We start from the raw sequence: 22208 nt of genomic DNA, 5'->3' as shown, positions 1-22208 counted from the left end.
AGCATTTATTCAACAGGATGGAGAAGGTTGATGAAGTATTCTTATGCACTTCTGATGGAAGCGAGGGGGCCACACTGGCCTAACTTCACTATCAAACTCAGAAACAGTTTTACTTCTAGATGGCAAAGACCCTGAAACAACTTCTTTGGAGCCACCTCTTTAAGGCGGCAATCTCCATTTTCTACCAGAGAGCTTCAAGGTCTAAGCAAGGCTGAGATGAACACCACAGCCTGAACTGGAGTTCAGAGGAAAGAGCTCCTGTAGAGTTCGACAAAAATCCCATTCAGCTGCTGCTTGACGGATGTGCATCGACACAGCTTCTCTCAAACTTGGCTAAATTACCAGTTTAAAACTGAATTCATCGCTTTACCAAATTTATTTCAAATTGCTCGTTTAATCCTTATGTATCAGAACAAACGTGATCTTGAAAACAGAATTAAAAAAAATCAGAAGCAAGAGCTCTAACCCCACATTTGATTGATACTAACTAGAAAACAAATCTGAAATATATTTACTTAGAAAAATGGTGCGATTTAGTTAATCCTTTTATGTGAGAAAACAGCTAAGGAGCTAGCCACTTCACTGCACCCATTTGTTTAGCAAAGTATGTACAGCATTGAAAAACCTTTAATTTTTTCCATTCCCGCTTTTAGCTCATGTGAAAAGGTATTGAAAATTATCTACATTTACAGTTCAGTCACACATTTTTATTTAACATCAGTATACAGAGGACAACCCCAGCAAATTTTTTAATGTCAAGTATTTAGTAAAGTTTTTCAGCTGTAACAGTGACAATAGAACAGCTAAAAATAAGCAGTATGAAACAAACATGATTTTTTAAAATTATAAATATACCAACAATACTTCTTAAAGCTTAATTATTGCAACAGTTAATTTAACAATATTTTATGTTAGAAAGGCTCTATGAAATTTATTCAAGTTGTCAAGAAGTTAGATGGAAGTGTAAAAAGGAAATACATATGAATTTTACTTTTGATATTCACTAAAGGTATAGTCAATACAATTTTGTACAGTATCACCTAACATGTCAATCTTGTAACAAACTCAAGTATACAGAATTCATAAAAATGCAGGAAAAAAAATCGTGTCTTTAATTTTTACATGTAATTTGACAATAAATTAACTGACATGAATTTTTGTTATTGTAACAAAGGCAGGCCAGCATTTTTAATATCAATTTAGTAGCTTTAAACTGTTAGGGGGCAGATGTATACAGACATTCTGAATACATAATCAAATTAAGAGGTGATAGTTCAAATCAAGGAATTTCTGGAAGTGTTCAGTAAAAGTCATGTTATTTCCTACTCCAGACACCCTCATCATAAAGCTTTTACTGGGTTCTGATCTTCGCTGGCTTCACTGAAGTCACTAGGCCATACTTCCACTGTGCACACCTTGCTAGAAATCATCACACCACAGTATGAGCTGAATTTCATCCTGATGAGGTGTGCTAGGTGCAACCTTGCTATTATGCCCATTAGAGAAAAGTTCAAATATTTCAGTTTGGTACTCTGATGCCTTACAGCCAGGATTCAGTTTTACTATAATCATCCCTGAAGTTTATATAGATACCATGCCACTTTTGAAAGAGAACTATTTGATAGTATTTAAAAATCAGCAATTGAACTTCAATTGTAATGGTGAAATGCCCCTTTCCATTGAGGAAAAATTAGTACGTGTAACCGCTTTTAATTCCAATATAGTAAATGAATGTTTAAGTACTTTTTTTTTTGTTTGTTTTTTTTTTACCATAACAGTCATACCAAAACATGATACTGCACTACAATTGTAGTTAATTGGAAAATGCAAGGATGTTATAATTTAAGTCTAGATTTTCCTGTACAACAAGAATGAAATAAATATTTAAATTCCATGTGCATTTTGTTTTACCAAGTGGTAACGTACTCATTCTGCCAGGGTATATACTGCCATTTCACTTGAGTACTCCTTCGTTGTGTCCCATCTTACCTTGAGCTCTCTTACAAGAGATAGAGTGGGCAATTTTCCCTTGAAATAAAATGAAGTGGTCGTAGAACACTGTGAACAGGTTAAGTGCGTGTCACCCATCTGGGTAGGTAATTCAGTTTATTTTTAATAAATTAAATAATTATATTAAAATAATGTGTTTAGGATGCTACAGTCGTGCCAAGTAAAAGTGATTTAGTCAAAGTAATGAACATTCAAATAAATTGCCTTGCATAAAAATGTGCCCAGCATTTTGACTGCATTTGTATATCCTTACAGTTGGAAGCAACTGGCACGGCAATCTGTATGCAGTTTAATATTTCCAGCTCCCTTTATGCTGTTTTTCACACAGTAGGGATACGATAGCCATTTCTATGAGCCCCTCCCTAGGTTTATCTAGGGAGCAATCCCCACAGGCAATATGGCTACAATTACCTTCTCAGACATCAACCCGCCCTCCACAAATGTGACCAAGATTGAATTCTGTAAAGTCATACTTCCAAAGGAAAAGAACAATGATTCACAATAAATTTTGGACTGTTAAAGCATGTCATCCGTCCGCATTCCACTGGTCCAATTTAAATTTATTTTTGTAAATTCCTTGCATTATTTCTGACCAGAAGTTAGCACAGGAATTTTAGAAACTTGTTTGGTTCATATTTGACAAGAACAGCGTATCCAATGAAGAAGCTCAAGGTACGATGGTTTAACAGAAATTGTAAATTCAAAAAGCTTGTAGTGTTCACTGCACGGAGCATACAAAACAGTGCAGCAGTGCTCCATGCTGCCGTGAAGACCCATTGCTAGATTTCTAGCCAAAAGCAGCAGAGATTAAATGCTGCATACAAGGTCAGAGGAGAATACTGGTCACAGGGTTGGCCATATACATGCTTTGATGGCTCTTACAAAAAGGAGGAAAAAAGAAGAGGGAAAGACAGGGCTGGCTCAACAGCAGCCACGCTTTGTACTGTAAAATTAGTTCAATTTTCTGTCTTATGCTGTGTGTTGGCAGTGGTAGGAATTCAATGGAGGCCCTTGAAGGCAAGAATAGAATGAATTTAGTAAAAAGAGAGAATTTTCATGTTTAGTTGTTGTAAGACAAGACAGGAGGGGGGGCAGTTGACTGTCAAGGAGCCAGTCAGTGAGAGGAAGGCTAAAAGGTAGCAGCTTTATATCCTAGAGTGCCAGACTTACCCAGGGATAAAGCCACTGGCAGGACAGAAATGTGTGGTATATAACCTAGTAAAGAGACGTTACCATAAGTGTTTTTATACTTTGACAATTCTCATTAAATATGTATAAAGTTATAAGTGCTCTCTCATAAACAAAAAGGATGCTTATAACATCTTTCTGGCACAAATATTTTCCCAACCCCCTGTAAACATGCTACCAAAACTTAGTTTATACCAGCAGAGTGAGCTCACTGTAAATGCAAATAAAAACAAACAAACAGAAAAACAAATCCATCTGAAAATTTCTAAGCAAATACATCCTAAATAATATGGCATTTACATCAGTGTGCAATATTAATTTTGAAAGTGAAAATTTAGCATGAAAATGACTTACCTGTAATTAAAGTTTTCCATATTGGCCAAATACATAAATCCTGATTTTTGGTACTGCATACTCTATCTCTGAAATATTTGAAATGTTGTATTCCAAATCAAAAAAAAAAATCATCAATGCATAAACATCTGTTTAAAATTACATATCCTTCAGTTTAACAAAGCCTGACTTACTATCTGAAAAAAATTTAAAAGGGGTGCAAAAACAGATCTGGAACAAAAACAAAAAGATGCATGCTATGCTGGATACCTGAGACACTGATGCATATATAATTAAAGTTACTTTAAAAAAAAGCATAAACAAAAACCAAACTGTGGCTTGCAGTAAGTCACAGAATTAAGAGAAAAGTGGTTCTATTGTTTTAGCTCATGTAGTTTCAATATTCTAGGTCCCAGTTCCCCCCCACCTCGCATGTACTAAATATCCGTAAAAATGTAAAGCAGTGCCCTTTTTCCAAAAGGTTTGCACACTTTTTAGATTTAAAAATAGTCATCAAGTGTGCATAAAGATAACAAGTGGGAGAAAGGTTCACAAAGTGCACACACACTCTAAGACAAACTAAAGGTTTTGTTTGTCGGTTGGTTTTAAACCACAGAAGCTTGGCATTTCAAAGCAGCTAGAATCACGAGTTCTCTTTTAGAGATGATTCTGAACCATGTAATTTTAAGATTGCCACAACTACCTTGCAACAGAAATATAAAGTTATATTTTATTTTTCCCCAGGTCTATTCATTGCTCCAACTTGGAAACAGGACTCTTGAGAATCAAGTAGTTTAGACCAAAGGTACCTTGTATTTTCATTTAAGCAGTTCAACTGGGAAAATATTCTGATAATTTAGAAGTGAATGCTCCAGTAATGTGATAATATAAACCTCTCAATTGTTTGAAAACCACTGGAAATAATGAGGGCATCCTCTACTAGACTGGTGCAGTTACTGCTCTGAAAATAGCGTCAATCTCATTAAAATGTTGCTGGCAAACAAAGCTATCTTGGCACAAGGCGCTTAAAGTTATGAGAGAGAAAACAGCCATTAGTTCTAGACTTATTCAAAGAGATAAAACACAAATCTGCCATGCAGTGGACAAAATAAGTACTGTATTCCAGTTTAAGAGGACAGCCCCAATAGGTTCAAAATCTAAAAATGGATTACTTTAATGAAAGTTAAAGTGATAGGACAAGTATCTGCCTTAAAGGAGATCTGCCTCCAAGTTTATTAGAAAGTTGATAATATTGGACAAAATATGAAGCCATTTATATAGAAATCTTAAGTGATCTTCCTCATGTGGATGGACTTCTATATAAATCAAAAGTAAAAATCAAAATCTTTTGTTTGTACTGTACTAACATATTTAAGAACAGACTCAAAATTTTCACAGGCGTGCTAACAATCCCTGATATGGTTAGAGGATTTGAAAGTAAATTGTTCATAAAAATAATTGACATAAGATGCAATGTCTTACATGAACATGGCAGAAATCCATAAAAAAGGGTTAATAGGGTTAATGCTTTGGTTTCCAGTTTTCAGATGGTACACTTAAGGTATAAAACGCCACATTTCATGATTGAATCACAGCAGCAGCTTTTCATAAACTACTCAGGACTGCAATATTTAGTAGGAAAACACCTGACCAATTACAATATTGTCACTCCAGTGACCGACTTTAAATCTACATTTTAAATAGCTTTCACTGTGTTGTGGTTATACTAAAATATAGGAACACTAATTGTTACTTTAGATGCACAGTATTTCTCTTGTTGGAAGGCAACTATATTTAAGAACTGTACTGAAGACACTTCAAATCATTCAGAAATATGGCATGCAGTATCCAAAAGTATGGCTCTGAGGAAATAATCTTTTTACATTAAGCATAAAGAAATTGTATATTCAACATTCATTTCTATTGAGAGAACTGCCTATTCAGAGGTCTAGTTCTGTGATGCAGCATTAAGGATTAAAACTTACCCCTTTACCAGGCCTTGCCCATGTGCAAATAAATCCCTCCTGACAAGCAGTGACTATACAGTCTTCAAGAAAAATTAACACAGTCAGTCTTTCATGTGCTATCTTTTTACAGATAAGAGGCTCTAACAAGGGAACATCTTCCATTCTGGGACAGAGAGGTGTTCCCAAAGTTTTAGCTGGGTCCGTTTTGGTTTTAGTAACTAGGTTCAGTTTGTCACTGCTCTTGCTAGATATATGTCCCATGCTATGATTTCTCTTGTGATCTTTTTCATGGTGTCTTTCCTTCCGATCGTGTAGTGATAGGGTTGCAAATTTACTAACACCAGAAGCAATGGCACCATCCATGACACTGCTTTTACTGCCAGCATTTGAGACTGCAGAATGCGGAAGGCTGTTTGACCGTGGAAGAGGAGGAGGTACAGAGTTTCCAGGTGTTGTGATACTGTTGCCATTACTTCCTGGATTAGTTCCACCACTTCCTGCAGGTGGACTTGTGGCATTCATAACATTTGTGTGTGTCCTTGCTCTCGAGAGAGGTTGGTGGGGAAAGAGAATATCTTCTGTAAGGTCCCACAAACAGATCTGCGTGTCCTGACCTACTGAGCCAAACCTGTACGTAACACTTACTGGACGACTGTCTGTAGAGTTCCTTTTTGACAACCTAGATTGTGTACTATTTGCTCGATCTCTGCCAAAATGAAGGAGGTCTTGGAAATCCTCATCACTTCCACTAAATTCCATTGGGTCACTCTCTTCTACACTAGTGGTATATGGGTCAAAAGCCACAACACTGACCCATGATTTATGTCCGTGGCCTCTAGCTATTACTCGACAGTCCACAAAAGACCAAACTGTTACTAAGTCATCCTCTCCACCTGTTACAATATATTTCCCATCAGGGCTCCAACATACACATAGTAGTCCTCCAAAGTAGCTTTTCATTGTACCATGTAACTCCACTGAATCAAAGTTAAACACACGAAGAAAGCCATCCTGGCTCACACATGCCAAGAATTTCCCATCTGGGGAAAAGGCAAATTCATTCAGGGCCCCCTCACCTACTGTCCATTTAAGCAGAGGGTTTCTTGTGGATTTACTCTTGCAAGTGTGGACTGCAAAGTTTTCTCCTTGTTTAAGTAGCTGGTAGTGTGGGGCTGTGGTGCCACAAGTGTGTTCCACGTTATACAAATACATACTGCCACTGGAATGAGCTACTAGGAAAAGGCTTTCCGAACCTGGTACCCATTTTACACAGGTTACTCGGGACTTGTCTATTAGTCTCTGTGAAAAAAAAGAGGAAAAAATATGCATCAGAAGAGTCTGATATAGTTTTACATTATCAATATTAAGTTTTACTGAATTTTGGCCACTCAGAACTCAAGGAAGTGATCTAAGCTTCTGGCATAGGAGCTATAAAACTCTTCTCCTTGCAAAATAGCTCCAGATATCTTGAGGTATTATCAAACAATTAGGAAGAAAAATTACGGTTTAGAGAAAGGTATTTTGGGAAGGTTTATTCTTATTGGTCCAATGTTTTGCTTCAAAAGATAATCTCTCAATTAAGCCAAAGTTACTATACATCATGATTTAATATTCTTAGATATACGTTTTTTTTACTGAACACTGGAAGAACGTTAAGCCATAAGTTCCAGCAATAAGCATGATCTGTGTGAATATGCTAATCACCTACCCTCTACAGAAAGCTTACAGGTTAGCAATTAAAAGAAAAAGACCAGATCATATTGGACGTCATATTCATGGAACATATCCTCACACAAAAAGCTTTTGGAGACCACTAGAAAATTCTAGGAGTTTCCAAAGTCCACAGATTAAGGTATGCCAAGCTGCAATCAATGTGCAGCAATTACTTTAAACAGCCCAGTTTAGAGATGGGGAAAGACTGCTGGCCTACACTTACATTTCAGACTTAAAAAATAAAAACAAAATAACCAGACCCTTTTTATGAATATTTTTTATACACGTTAGTCCAGAGAAACTTTGCGGTCTGTTTAGTCGCCCCATGTACAAGTAGTCTCCTCTCAAATAAATATATTTTAATAGATTCTGCAACTGAAGATGGAATAGGCGCCACATTAAATAATATCCAAATGTGTTCCGTCAACTGTCTTGTCAGTGCTGAAAAAATGCCAAAGTATTACCTGGTTGCTTGAGCCTGATTACCTAGTAGATTTGTAAACCCAGCTGATCAGCCATGCCACACCCATCTGATCACTTGACACCTACAACTTGATCTAGAAACAAGTGATAACAGTATATAAGGGGAAAGATAATGGGCCATGGGTTGTAGGTTGTATAATTCAACTGCCCTCTCAATTAAGATTGTAACAAAAAATAAAAAGGAACTCACAGGAAAACACTGGGAACTGACTAGCTGTGAAGTATACTTAGGTATGTCAGAGAAAAAGTAAAACTGATAGATGAGGTAACACTACCCATTCTAGGACCATGTCTGTCACTTCAGCAAGCAGAAGTTAAGTCATCATTTTAAGCTATCTGGAGCACTTGCTGCCATTAGTCCCAGTAGATAAGCTCTGCCAAGGACTTGACACTGTCTCCTCATTGGCCTTGCAGTAGTCGTCATTGTATTTGAAGGTTCTGAAAACTACTTTATTGTCTCGCATACCTCCAAATACAGAAAGTGCCTTTGCCAGAGTCATGGCCAACTGTGACAGAATAAGTCCTCCTAGAAACAGAGTATCCAGGAAGCATGGCATCATGACAGTATGGACAAAACAGCAGAAATTCCTGGGGTAGAATGACAGCAGCAAGGCTAGGCCCCAGACCCTTGCAAGGACAGTAACAAGATGATTCTTCTTTACTGTAAATAGTTCTTTGTAAAGTTCCTGTAAATAAAGGGCTGTTCCCATACCACAAAATCAGAATACTACAGCCTGCACACAGCAGCTCACTGGCCCCGAGCCAGCTCAACTGCTCTTTCAGGCACAATCAACTCTGCTCAACCAGTAGCTATCACTAGGACAGCATTAGCACAGGAGTCTGTCCCTTCTGCTTGCTAGGGCCAGAGATCAGCAGCAGCCATCTTGGGACCCAGTAGAGCACTGCATCTACCTGGCTTCTATTCATCCCCATCTTTATTCCAGCAAAGAAAAATCAGCTTTCCCACTTCAGATGCCCAGTTTTGGAGGGCTGTTTTTTGGGGGGGGAAGGCTGTAAGTAGTGTCAGTAAATATGGTAATATAATCTAGCAAATTTCATTTGAAACAAGGAGGGTCTTCAAAATGAGTTTTGTTCAGTTTGTGATGCTGTTAAAAAAAAGTGTCCCGTGTTTTCTGCATTTGAAGAGAGTTAAGATGCTCGTTGTTGATCATTCATGCCTTTTCAGTTGTACCTCTAATGATACTAGTTAGAAAATTACCTTGTGGAACCAAGGACAATGATGATAGGGAGACAGCAAGTAAGAATCTACATCAATTTTTAGCCATTAAAACATGTGCCACTATGGTACAATGAAAGATTCCTCACATTGCTCCATTATGGTGACCAAGAGGTCCTACCTCGAGAAGTAAATAATATTCCAATGTTTATACTGAAGCAGTATCTGAAGACCACATTATGCTAAGTACCGTACAAAAAGAGATGGCAAACCCTGCCCCAGACAGCTTACAATCTAAAAAGTTAATAAGCCCATATAAACACACACACACACACACACACACACACACACACACACACAGAGGACAGGGAAGAGTAGATAAGGAAACTCCCCTACACCCCTGCAAAAAAACCCAAAAAACAAAAAGAAAAAACAAAACTAGGGTGGGCAGAATTCTTGGCCAGTCAGGAGCAAGTGATCACAATTAATCATCTGCCTACCCATTACAAAGAGTGGAGTTTTACAAGTGTATAAGGAACATGCCAAGTTTTGGGGAGGATCATGAATAATGTGGTGAGTTCACCTATTTTAACTGCAAGCTTCTTCTACTCATGAAATACAGCAGGGGAAAAAGCACTAAAACATTTGTTGGAGAAGCAGGCAACTAAGTCTCATCTCAGTGTCTTTGCCAAGGGTAACAGGATGAGAATAAGAATAAGTACTGGTAGACGGACTGAACCGTGGAGAGCTCTGAAAGCCTGGATAAGAACTTCATGTTCACACTGAGAGTGCAAAGGGAGGGACTTTAGCAGTTAACCATCAACATTAGGAACAGACTTGAAGGGGCAAGGCTACAGCCCAAGACCAGAAAAGGAGGAAGAGGAAGAAACTGAAGTGAATTGAGGTGTAAGTTGGTCAGGACCTAGCCAAGAAGTTTGGTGGCATGGATAGAAGGAAAGTTGGAACTTGGAAACATAGGACAAGAAGAATCAAAACACAGATGCTGCATAGATATGTAGGTTTAAGGAAAAGAGTTAAAAAGCAAGCCAAGATGAGTTAATAGTTTATTTGCCTTAGCCTAAGCCTGAGGATGCAGTTGGTCAGGGTACAGGCTTTTCCACTAGAAAAAAAGACCAATTTCTCTTGCATACAACTAGAACTAGACAGTTTTCCATCACTGTAGACATACACTGAAATGTACACAGCCAGAAGCAAGCAGTTTCATAATCTCACCAAAATGAGCCATCCAAGTCCCTGCATCTTATATATTTTACTTGTGTGGCATTTCAATATATGGTAATGAAGTTTAATTCAGTCTTATTGGATTTTACTCATTAGGCAACTATAAAGTAAAGAGATTGCACTGTAACTACGTTAAGCTATTTTGCTAGTCACATGCGTCAGAGGACTTTTTACTGCCTGGACTTCTTCAGGGTAGGAGATCAGCTTGTGAAGGAGGCAGCAGTTGCATCTCTGCCAACTACTCATCCAAATCAACCTGCTGGTTTCAAGTCACATCATAGCTTCACCTACCTCTATCATTTTTAACTACATGTACAAAGAAGTCCCAATTCTTGAATGTCTGTCTGATAGTATCTATTAAGGGCTTCTTGCAGCAAAGCCCATTACAGTTCATATTACCAGGTTTGCCATTTCCATCTGCAGACCACTACACTGGCTTTAAAAAGTTCCGCTTACATAAATATTAATCAACATAAATGTTTGTATTTTAACTGTCCAACGTTAGCATAGGCAGTAAAAGTATTACTTTCAGTTCCAATCTCTGCTGCTACTAATTTCAGTACTGTAGCGCCTGCCTCCAGATGTCCATTTTGTAGTGCTACAAAACATTTGTAACACTACAAAAAAAAATAAAAGCACAACCACATCTTCAAACCCCTGGCTGGAGCACAAAGACATGCTTTTCAGCCACGGGGTGATAAAGCGCTGCTCCACAGCTCACCCCCCGCCCAACTCCTGGGAGGTTTGTCAGTGAACGGAGAGGTCCATGGACAGGCTTGTAAGCCCAGGTTTTGGGAAGCCTGTAAGTTCAAGTTAATCTCTGGCTGCCTGGGAGTTCTTTAAACTCCCTAGGCTTTAAGGAGCTACTGGTGTTCAGATATCATGAGCCCTTTAAAAGTTCCTGGATTTACAAGTAGCACCAGAATCTTTGTTGTCCTGGCTCCCAGCAAAACTCCCATGGGGGCAGAAGCTGTTCAGCACTGCCTCAGGCGCTTGAACAGAGGCATGGGTGAGGAGGCTTCCTGCAAGTGACAGCAGGAGCTGGCTGGGGGCAGTCCCCTCTCACAATCAACCCCTGCCACTGCTTGCAGAGAAACCCCCATTTCCCACATTACTGTCCAACTGGGATTGTTCCTGGCACAGGTGCTTATTTTTGCTGGAGTGGCCTAAGATGATGGATATGTGCCCCCCAGCATGTGGGGAAGGGTGGAGTGTGGGCACAGGCAACATGTGGGGGTGGTGGGAGGACACAGGTTATGTATAGGAAGGGGGCACAGGCACCCCCAGATTGGGGGGGGGGGGGACAGGAACGGGCACAGGTGATGAAGCAGGGGCAGGGTAAGGAAGCACATCCCCCTCAAGACTTGGGCACAGGTTGCAGCTGGGCTGGACCAGCTCCAGGCAGGAGCTGCCTCTATTGCCCAGTGGATGGGGCCTGGTGTGGGAAGGAGCACTGTGTCACCACAGCCAAGGTGAGGCACCCCCTGCCCACCCAGCAGGAACTGGGGCACAACTTGGTGCTACCACCACTGCTATGCCTCACCTTGGCAGTCAGGGCAGCACAGCAGTCCTGCCCACACCAGGTATTGCCTGCTGGGCTGCAGAGGCAGCGCCTGCCAGAGCTGGTCTGGCCCTACCGCAGCCCCTCTAGGCACAGAAATCTTAGGGGGCACATGCCCCCCCACTGCAGTGCCTGTACCCTCCCACCCCACCATCACTTGTGTCCCCTCCATCACAAAATTACCTGGAGGGAGCTGCAGGAGCTCCTCTCTAACACTGCTTGACTGCCATGTGCACATGTGCATGCAGATGCACATGGCGCCCCTCACCTCTGATCACCTCCCTGCTCCCCACAGCTCCAAACAGCCCCTTTCAGGCTGGAACTCTGCCAGCCTCCAAGGGGAAACCTATGGTTTCCCACATTTTTCTCCATTAAAGAGAAAATCCACATTTTCCCCACAGTGAATGGAAAACCTAGATCCCTGGCCTCAGTCATCATTCCTAAGACATATGATACAATTTTCCTCAGGTTTGGGCCCCAGCAGACATCTTCCCCAGGAGAAGGGAGGCCAAGGTCCTCAGGCCCCCCACTTACTCTGTGCCTATGGTTCCCAGGGAGTGGAAGGTAGCTCTGCTTGCTGTACGTCATCCCACTGTGCCCAGGGCTCTTCCAGGTATCTGCCCAGCACCAGAAACTTTACAGGAGATGCAGACAGCCTGGGACCTATAAATCACCGTTGGTTAACATGCCCAACTTTTGAGTTGCAGGTACACTTATTAAAAGGGACCAGGAAGCAGTGGGGATAGGGAATCCTGAAAGCCTCCCTGATACTGTGCCTCTGAGCAGGCTGCTCTCTCCACCTCTGGTGCAGAGCACAGTGTGATTGGTGGGGTTCCTCTACCTGGCCAGATGCTAAGTTTCTCCCAGCATTACAAAAAAGATGCTGTCTAAACAGCAACCTCTGTCATAGATCTCTCAATGTAGTTTTACCCTGTACAAGCTTTAGTGTACCCAGAATTCAGGCATGCAACCGTCTTGTCCATCTTACAGTTCAGTCATACAGGCTGCATCTACACTTCTGACAGAACTAGTGGACAAATTTCACAAGTATCATGACTTCATCTATGCTGATGGGAACTCAAGGGCTGAAACAAAGCTCTATCAATTCAGTTTTCAGCATCTGTGTCATATAAACAGCCATCACAGAAAAAAATATCAGCTGCTATTGCAGCCTCATCACCACAGCTCCTACTGATGCAATTGTACTCACGGCAAATTACAAATCCTACTGGTACTAGGTATATATGAGGGGGAGAGGGGGAGGGGGGGAAGGAGTTACAGTCAAATCATCAGTATTTCCCCAGTGAAGAGTAGGGAAATGCAAGGGGGGGAAGAGCATGGAGGAGAAACCATCAAACCCTAAGTGTTTTTTGTTTACTTTTTGCAGAAAGGCACCCAAGTTTTACCTTTTTAACAGTCATTTAGCCAGTCAGCTAGCACAGGTCTGTTCAGGCTGATTGAACAATGGGATGTTTGAAGACATCTACAGAGAGAATCTACAGAATTTAGTATTTGTGAGCCCCAAGGTGAATCTGGTTGCACAGTGGATAAAGTGAAGACAACTGATGGTGGCTTTCTAACGCTCGGCACTAGACACACCTTTTCCAGAAACAGATATCTAACAGAAATACAACTTTTAGAAATGACAAGCAAGTTTGCATGCAAAAAAATTAGGATTCCCACTTACTTCCTCATTAAATAATTTGCTAGTTTCTTTTTTAATAGGGTCTATAAGTTGGACCTGGCCAGCAGAGAAGCCCACTAGGAGAGAGACACTTTCTGCTGTGGCTGTTAAGTGATTGAAGTCATGACACGTAGGTTGGGTTCCTTTGTATATCCTTTTGTCTATTGGTTTACTCAAGTCAGCAGCCTGTAAAGAGAGCAATGAGAACAAAATTAAGATACTTTGTTACGAACACATCTTTGACAGACTAATTTCATTAGCAAATTTGTACATAGCAACAAGATTAACAAAGGTTAAATACAAATCACAAAATATTAATTTAAAAAGCAACTTCATGTTTCCTTTCACAACAACAAGCAGCAAGATGCCTTGAGCAATTTAACATGCCAAGTGTTTCCTCTGACAAATACACCTTTCAGCTTCACTAAATACTGTGCCACAAACCACATGCAAGAGAGAAATATCTTGCTTCCAACTTTCAGGAAGCTTATTTCAAAGAGGACTATTTGAGGCAGGGGTGCAAAGGAAGAGAAGGGGATTAAAAGGGCAAGGAGAGAAATAAGCGTAGGGGGACTACTGGATAGAGAAAAGTTTTCAACTTTTCTGGAACACACAAACGTAACAGCCTTTCATACCAAATTCATTGATCAAGTTTTTGGTGATTACTGAATTAAAGATAAAAAATTACCCAAAAACCTGTGCTGTAAACTGTAATGTCCCAATACAGATATTTAGCCATGTTAGTCTGAAGTCAGGCAGAAGGCAGAGTAGAGGTGTACTTGGTACATACTAACCGAATCAGAGATACATGTTTTCATGAACAGCAGCTTGCTTTGTCAGAAAGCATAAGTATCTGATTCAATTAGTATATAAAAGGTGCGTCTCTACCCTGCCTTCTGTGCATCTCAACACAGGGAATTCTGGAGCTAAACTTTGAGCACCTCTTCTGTATGCATTGATGTTTGTTCTTACCACAGAATCATCTAATAACTAGATCTGAGCCTCACATTGATAAATTAATATATTTGATGGCAGTTGGATCATGAGGAAGGTACATGAGAGCCTCATACAATTAACCTCTTATTTTTGGAGAACATTATTTGGTTAAATGAGACTTAGTCTATGCATAGGGTGCTACTGGGACCATAGCTTTTATTTTGGAGATGATTTTAATACAGTCTTTTTAGTTGAGTGGTGCATACAAAAATGCATTTTTACCTTATGACCAGACAGCACTGAAAGAATAGAAAAATACTAAAATAAAGGCAAAAGAACACAAAGAATTAGCTTTAAAATACCCAAGTTTTCATGTAGAAGACTCAGAAAAGAAGAGAAAAAAGGGACTCAGACTGACAAGAGTCAGAAGCACAAAGAAACTTCCACATTACAGACTGAAGACATTGACAGTTTTAAGAAACAGACAAATCGAAGTCCTGCCCGTCCTGGAAGACTGATGACCAGAAAACAAGTGAAACGAGGTCAGACGAGTCAAGACTCAGAGGCAAGTGATTGAAAAGGCATTTTAGATTAGTATAAACAGATTTTAAAGAATTTCACTTCAGGCCTCCTTTCTTTGACAGGTTCTATTACAAAACTCAGCACTCCCATGCCTTCAATTAAGATGTAAAATTATACAGCACCTTCAGGCACACAGGGGCTTAAGTGGCCCCTGTGTTCAGGAACCTTTGCTTCAGCACCACTCTACTACTACAGAAAACAATGATGAGATTCAGAATTTTTAACAAAACCAGAGATTCTTCTAAATCATTTATAGAACTGGGACATTTTGTGGCTATGACTTGTTCTAAAAAGGAATAGTTTTGGTGTACAAGCTCTGAGTTTTTTCTAGGGGTTCCCTCTTTATACAATGTAAACTTTCAGGTCATCTCTGGCCTCTTCAAGACTAGAAACACTGCCCTGTATCCATACAGTCATAATAGCAAAGCAACACAAAATGGAACAGGAAAATCTAGGTTGAATTCTTAAGTTACAGGGTTCAGAGACCAAGGGGCTCAGCCTGCACACAGCTATACAAGCAGAACCATGCTTGTTGGTCATTACAGGGGAGGGCTTGGCCAGCTACACTAAGCATGCCAATTGAGACTGCTTCCACAATAAAAAATAATACCCATAGAAACAACTTTGTAGTACATATGCAGCTACTGGTGGAAGTTATGCTCTGTAGTGTGAATTAAAGTTTATAAACCAATTTGAACGAAATCAGGACCTTCCATTCAACTCGCTAAGGAAACACTCTGGGGGAAGTGAAAGAAATCTTGTATCTGTGGACTCTGTCAATGAAAGAACATGATGCAAGTTCCACAGTTCCCTTAGCTAATGGGATTTTACTAGCAGCATCCCTTTGGAAAGGTTTCAAAACAGAACTACATGAGGAATTTAAGTTTCCCAGGGTGACATTTTAGAGAATGCTCTGCAAGAAATCGCCCACAAATATCCAAATGCCCAGCTTCTAGAGTTAAACAGGTACAGAGAAAATCTGACAAGCCACCCTACAGATCACACAGTACACGCAAGACCTTTCAACTCCAAAGGCTATTGCTGTTCTCAGCAAGTGAGCTATGATGCTGTTTGCAGGAGACAAGATTGACGAGCAAGTTTCATAGATGCATCCTCTCACCCCTCTGGAAATAGTGGAATTTGATCCTCTAAAGTTTAAACCCTGAGATGCCAGATGATAGTCACATGAGTACTGGCTTATGAAGAACAACGGATGTAGCTCACAAAGACTTACTGAACAGCCAAAGTATGCCCAAGATTTTCTTGAATATGGTATCTTGGGGCCAAAGAGGAACAACAACTCAAGCATCCTTGAGGGAAATGCATGGCTATTTCCTGTAAGGACTTAGAGATGCAAAGCCTGTTATGGACCAGACACAGCTATACTTGATTCTCAGGAAAATGAAGATACAAGATATGGAAAATGCTATATTAGAAGCAGGTAAAGGCAGAGAGAGATCCTTCTTAAAAAGAAAGGACAAGATGGAGGGTGCAAAGACACTAATTCAACCCAAATGTTAATCTGTAATATGGGGTGGATGCTGGCTGCCTACAATAAGCATTATTACAGCACCTGATCATGGGCGACAGAGGAGCCAGTTTCCATTTGGCAAACTGCTTACAACAAATCTACCCTATGACAAGTCCTGACTGCTTTAAAGTAAGTTATGTCCACTCCACTGGTTAACCTCATCACCAGAAGCAAACTTCCCACAGCCCAAAAATGCACCAAATGAATCCAGACCATGCCATGACATGGAACGCAAAACCTGCCAACATCTCCACCACCCCAAACAAATACTACATCCCCCAACAGAACCATCAGCATTCCTGGATCTTATAGCCGCACCTCCAGAAATGTTACATATTCATCCAAAGCACCAAATGCCCCGATGGAAAATACATAGGAGACCAAACAATAACTACACACTAGAATGAATGCACACTGGAAATCTATCAAAAACACGAATACCCATTTATCTGTGGGGACACATTTCTCATAAGAAAACCACTCTCTCCAATCTCTCGGTTCTAATCCTCAAATGGAATTTACAAAACACCTTACACAGATAAGCCTATGGACTGTACTTCATCAACCTCCTGGATACAAAGAATCATGGACTAAATATAGACATTGGATTTATGGCACATTATAACCTGCCTGACATCTGACTCCCCAGGTACCTCTCCACTATTTACCAGCAAGCAGACAAGGTTCTTTGGGTAAATCTGGTATCTTTTATTAGACCAACTCATGAATCCTTAGACCAACATGGCTACAACCTAACATCCCTGCATAGTTACTCTTCACTTCAAGGTTATCTTTACTTAGCAACAGTGACTTACTGGCAAAGGATGTCCATCATGTGTCCACTCCACCTTTATTTTAGAAAAAGTCAGGAGACTGAAGAAGCAGTCTCCTTGTCCAATACAGGGCTACTAATTGACAGTGCCCCTCCCTCCTGATCTTCAGGATAACTCCAGATAGTAGAGAAAAAGAGTGTATACAGGAGACCTAATGAACACCCCTGAGAAAGAAACTATGCTTATGAAAAAGAAGATTCAAGAGCAGCAAAGAGAGGAACCTTGAAGTTTGTCTGTAAGTCTAAACAGGACCCTAAATTCCCTCAGCAAGGGCATAGGGAAGGTAAGAGGGCAGGGATCTGCAGCATGTTGGCAGTGTCTGACAGTAAGCGACAGGTAGCTTACGGAAGCATAACATGCTTACTCTATAACACAACCCAAAGACATGTTTTTAATGGCAGGTCTAACCTTGTCCCAGTGCTTACGGATATAGGCCACCGCAATAATTGTCTATCGCAGTCAGGATGGGGAAACTGATCACCCAGAGCGGCAAACGGACAACAAGAGTATGAACACATAACACCAAGTTAAAAGGAGCTGGGATTTATAGAAACATACTAGTCTAGCATCTAATAACTGAAGTCTTAGCAATGGCTTCTTGTTTTATGATGGGATAACAGACTAGAAATTTCCTGACACTGTAAATCGACACTGCTTTTGGAGCTTTCCCCACATCAGAGGTATTCCAACATCATGTGTGATTTTTTTCAAAGGCAATTTGCTTGCAAGAAAAAGGATATAATCAAAAGCACATATCCAACCAAATCTGCTCTAAGCTGTGTGAACAGATAGGACAGCTTTAACCCAAAGAAAGGTGCCTTTTCTAATACCTTCATGCCAAGGTGACTGCAATCAAGATAACTTTGCTTAGCTGCATATTTCATCAAGATGTTTAGTTACAGTATTTTATATTGGAGGGGAAAGGGTGTTCACTGGTGTGGATTTCTTAGATCTGGATGCCAGAACATTCTTACTTGCTTTCTCTAGCATGCTGGAAAAGGCTAAATCATTTAGATTTTAGTATGAAGATTTAGGGCTACTTTTATACCTTTAACTGGAAAATCTCTTTGCTCTTGAACTGGCTGTATCCTTCCATACCAGTAATTTAATCTTGTGCCACAGATATAGACCAGGCCCATGAAAATGTCACTTTTGTGGAAGAGGCAAGGACTGTTTTGTTAACTCTTTTAGTGGAACAATTGTAGAGTTGAAACAAAAGTTAGACAACCTTTTGGGCAGAAAAGACCCTTCTCGAGGTCTGGGAAAGCAGCAATCTTAAGGTAAATAACTGATAAAATAGTATGTGTGCAACTCCATATATAAATGAAAACTCACTAAAAAGTAAGTAGGAGCAAAGAAAATACTACAAGTCTATCACAGAATGTGGTAGATCTCATCCAATGCACCAAATACTCTCCTGGAAACTATGTGGGTGAAACTAAACAAAAACTACACTCCAGAATGAACTCACGGGATACAATAATGAATTGAGATGTGTAAATACCACTGGCAAAACACTCTTCACAGAATAATCATTCCTTTTTTCTCACCTGTCAATCCTTGTGCTTAAGGTAAATCTGTAACACCATCTTCAGAAGATGGGCCTGAACAAAAAAAAAAATCATAACCTTACTGGACCTGCCATGGACTAAACGCACTGACTTTATGGCTCACTGCAATCTACCTGGTATCTCTGCTAACCTCTCTGCAGTCCACATGTAATAATGACCCCTTTCCTTTTCAAATGGTCTTGTTCTTCCAGATAATTAAGCTATCAATTCCCCAACACTTCTCTCATTTTGAACCTACTCCCAATACAGGTGCACCAATGTATCAGTCCATATCAAATCGGCACCAATAATAGGAAAATTGATATTATTGGCAATTGGCTTTTTTTGGCCAATGTGGTGAATAATGTCCTAGATAAGTGATAACATGCATGAGGCTAGGAATGCACCCTGCTAGCTTGGCGAGCAGCATACAGCTGGTAAGTCGGAGGGGGGAGGAAAGGGGTGTGCAGGGAGCAGATTGAGGCCCCCATGGTAAGGGAGAGAGTGGGGCTAGGGCAGGGGCAGGCACTGCACAGCCAAGCCAGGACAGCTCCCACTACTGTGCGTACCCCCAGGGCAGGCATGGGGATATGTGCCCCCCAGATTCGTACAGGAGGCAAGGGCAGGCTGCCCACTTGGGCTCAGGGCCAACCTCTTGCTCAGGGTGGGCAGTAGTGGCACTGGGAGGGAGCTACAGGGAATTTTGGGGTGGCTGTAGCCCACCCTATAACTGCCCCCCCCACCCAGTGCCACTGCTGCCTACCCCAAATGCAGCCCAATGCTGGGAAAAGGCTAGTGAACCCCTAAGCCCACAGCAGCCAGCCCATCCTCACACCACACACATCCAGGAGCACATGCCCCCCTTTCCTCCCCTAGGGGTGCACATGGGCATGGGAGCTGCCCCCCACTCCCACCCCTCCAGACAAGCCTGTGGCTCTGTCCAGCACCCCACCCCAGCTAGGTAGTGCCTGCCCCGTCCCAGCTCCCTCCCTTCCCTCACGTAGAGGCCTTGATCCGCCCTCCCCCGCCCCCAACAGACTTACCCACTAGATGCTGCTCTCCAAGTTGCTGGGCTGCATATTGGTAAGCTGATTGGTATCGGCAGATATGACTGCTTAATAATTGGCCATCAGCCAAAAAAAGTCTGTATCTGTGCACGCAATCCCCAATAATCTCTTTGCTCCTACTTTAGAGCCCACCCCCCTCCCCCTTGAGTACTTTCCTTTACAGATAGAGTAATATACAAACCATTATTGTTTCATCTGTTATTTTGTTTCAGTTGTGTGCCTCTTCACATTCTGTGACTTTGTTCTACACTTCAGTGCAAATCCTTGAAGAGGACGCGTAAGCAATGCTGACTACCATCTGACTTGGATGAAACCAGAACTTTCTTGGACAACATGGAGCCACATGTACTCACTCGTCCATCTGTCCACAATGCTGTCTAGGACACACAAGGTAGTCCCACTTTTGGCCAGGTAAAAGCGTGCACGAGTGATGGTACAGTCTATTTATCTCTCATATGGAATATGACTCCCATTTTTACCCACATTCTGGATGCTAATAAGTTTAACTGAACAAGTAATTACTTAGTGCCTTCCTCTCCTCTACCACTGTAGTCTACATATTCCAGTCTCCCAGAGTTCTTTACTCTGGATGTTCTGTACTTGAGTATACGGGGGGGGGGGGATTTTTCCTCTTGACCCAGGGATAAAAGATTAGACACTGTGAAGATCTGGTATCTCCTTCCTTACTAATAAGTGCCATTGCTGAACTTCAGAAATCACACCTTGGATAATAAAGACTCTGGCAACAGTTCTTCAAGACTGCTCTGAGCTTAGGCCAACAGATGTTGTGTCAAGCCCTGTCTTTCCATTAGGCTCAAAATGAAAACGTTCCCCAAAGGTTCCCTGACTTGGGAGGTGGACAAATTCACACAGATACCTTTCCCAAAAATCCTTTCCAGTTCTTACACTGCGCCTTCCCAAACATCCTAAAAGCAACGGGACCAAAAAGCTACAAAGGATCCTATGACTCAAGAAATTAGAAAGCTTAGGAGGATTCATGGGATCTCTTAAAACAGGAAGCTAGTATAACAGATTTCCTCTCTTGTCCAGAAAGTCCCGATTATGCAACTGAAACACAGGAATTATGTTGTGACCACTACATAAATCCTGTTCTCAAATAGAAATAAATTCCTGGAGATGTAGGCATTGATGAAGTCCCAGAGAAGGGACACTAATGGCAAGACATTTGACTCTTAGTTACATTAATACTACTGCACAACAGGACATGGACTGTTCAACTGCTGTTTGGTGCACTTCGCCAATGAAGTGTTCTCCCAGGAACAGGTCATCTTAACTTAAGTAGAAAATCTTTCTTCTGTCTGAAAAAAGGATATTAACTAACATGTTAGAAGCAGGTACACCAAAATGAAAAACAGCAATGCATTAACACTGCGGTGTGTGAAACCAAGACATCTGTCATGGGAGGTTTTATATTATAGACAGGATCTTCAATGAATTAGTGGATAAAAATAATTTAGAAGTGGCTGATATAGAAGTGTAGCATTCCTATCCTAAACTGTGGCTCCCAGAACTATCTGTTAAAGAATTTCTGGTTGAGTAGTCTCATAGGCGACTGGTGTCACTTTAGTCAGGAGGTGAGGGGGAAGGTGCATGCCTCCCTGCAGCCAATCTTGCTGACGGAGGTGGGGCATCCCTCTGCGAGCACTGTGGCCGCTTCTGCTAACACCACAGCACTCCCACTCCATGGCTGGTGCCTAAGTGGCAAGTGCAGCCTGTCAGGGGTGCACCCCCTATGCATTGTCAGTAAAACATTTCTCTATCTATTGAGCGTTTGGACACAAGGAAAAAAGAAAGTAGACACCTACACCTTTTTGTCAGGGGTGCACTGAAACATTGGTCTGATATCAGACCGGCACCAATATAAAGAAAATTGATTGCATCGGAAATCGGCTTTTTGTGCCTGATGTGGCCGATAAATGCCCCATGCATGCACGCAGCTGCAGCACAGCATGCTGACAGACAGGAGAGCTGAGCACAGCTGGTAAGTCTGTTGTGGTAGAAGGGGAGGGAAGGGACATGGAGGAGGCAGATTGAGGCCCCTGCAGTGAGGGAGTGGGTAGGGGTGGGACAGATGCTGCACAGCCAGGGGCAGGGCAAGGCAGGGCATGGGACAGAGCTGCAGCTCATCAGGGGGGCATGGGAAGGGGCAGCTCCCACAGCTGAATGCACTCCGGGAGGGCACTGGGGTGGGGGCATGTACCCCTGGATCTGCGCTGGGCAGGGGGACTGCAACTGCAGGCTGGGAGCCAGGGCTGCACCCAGGGTGGGCAGCAGCAGTGCTCAGGGAAGGGGGCTATGGTGAATTTTGGGGTGGGTGCAGCCCCCCCCCA

General features: G+C 41.5%; 1 protein-coding gene across 8 annotated transcripts in view; it reads right to left on the bottom strand.

The window, feature by feature from the left end:
• The window catches only part of WDR20 (WD repeat domain 20), a 72947-nt gene that overhangs the window by 6818 nt on the left and 43921 nt on the right, over positions 1–22208 (bottom strand). For 2 of the 8 annotated variants that reach the window (XM_019552532.1, XM_019552531.1), the window contains exons 2-3: positions 13362–13544; positions 5517–6797 (exon numbers count right to left, since the gene is read on the bottom strand). The exons of 1 other annotated variant lie outside the window; for it this stretch is intronic. In XM_019552532.1, the coding sequence (XP_019408077.1) occupies positions 5517–6797; positions 13362–13544 (1464 nt within the window). Of the gene's footprint in view, positions 1–685; positions 3621–5516; positions 6798–13361; positions 13545–22208 lie in introns of those variants that run through there. 5 more of the 8 variants (XR_002104168.1, XM_019552533.1, XM_019552530.1 and 2 more) reach the window with 5 other exon arrangements.

Source organism: Crocodylus porosus, unplaced genomic scaffold (genome assembly GCF_001723895.1).
Source record: "Crocodylus porosus isolate Cpor-Errol unplaced genomic scaffold, CroPor_comp1, whole genome shotgun sequence".
In the NCBI taxonomy this organism is placed as follows: Eukaryota; Metazoa; Chordata; order Crocodylia; family Crocodylidae; genus Crocodylus; species Crocodylus porosus.
Note: the sequence above shows the minus strand (reverse complement) of the source record. Positions and strands in the feature narration are given on the sequence as shown.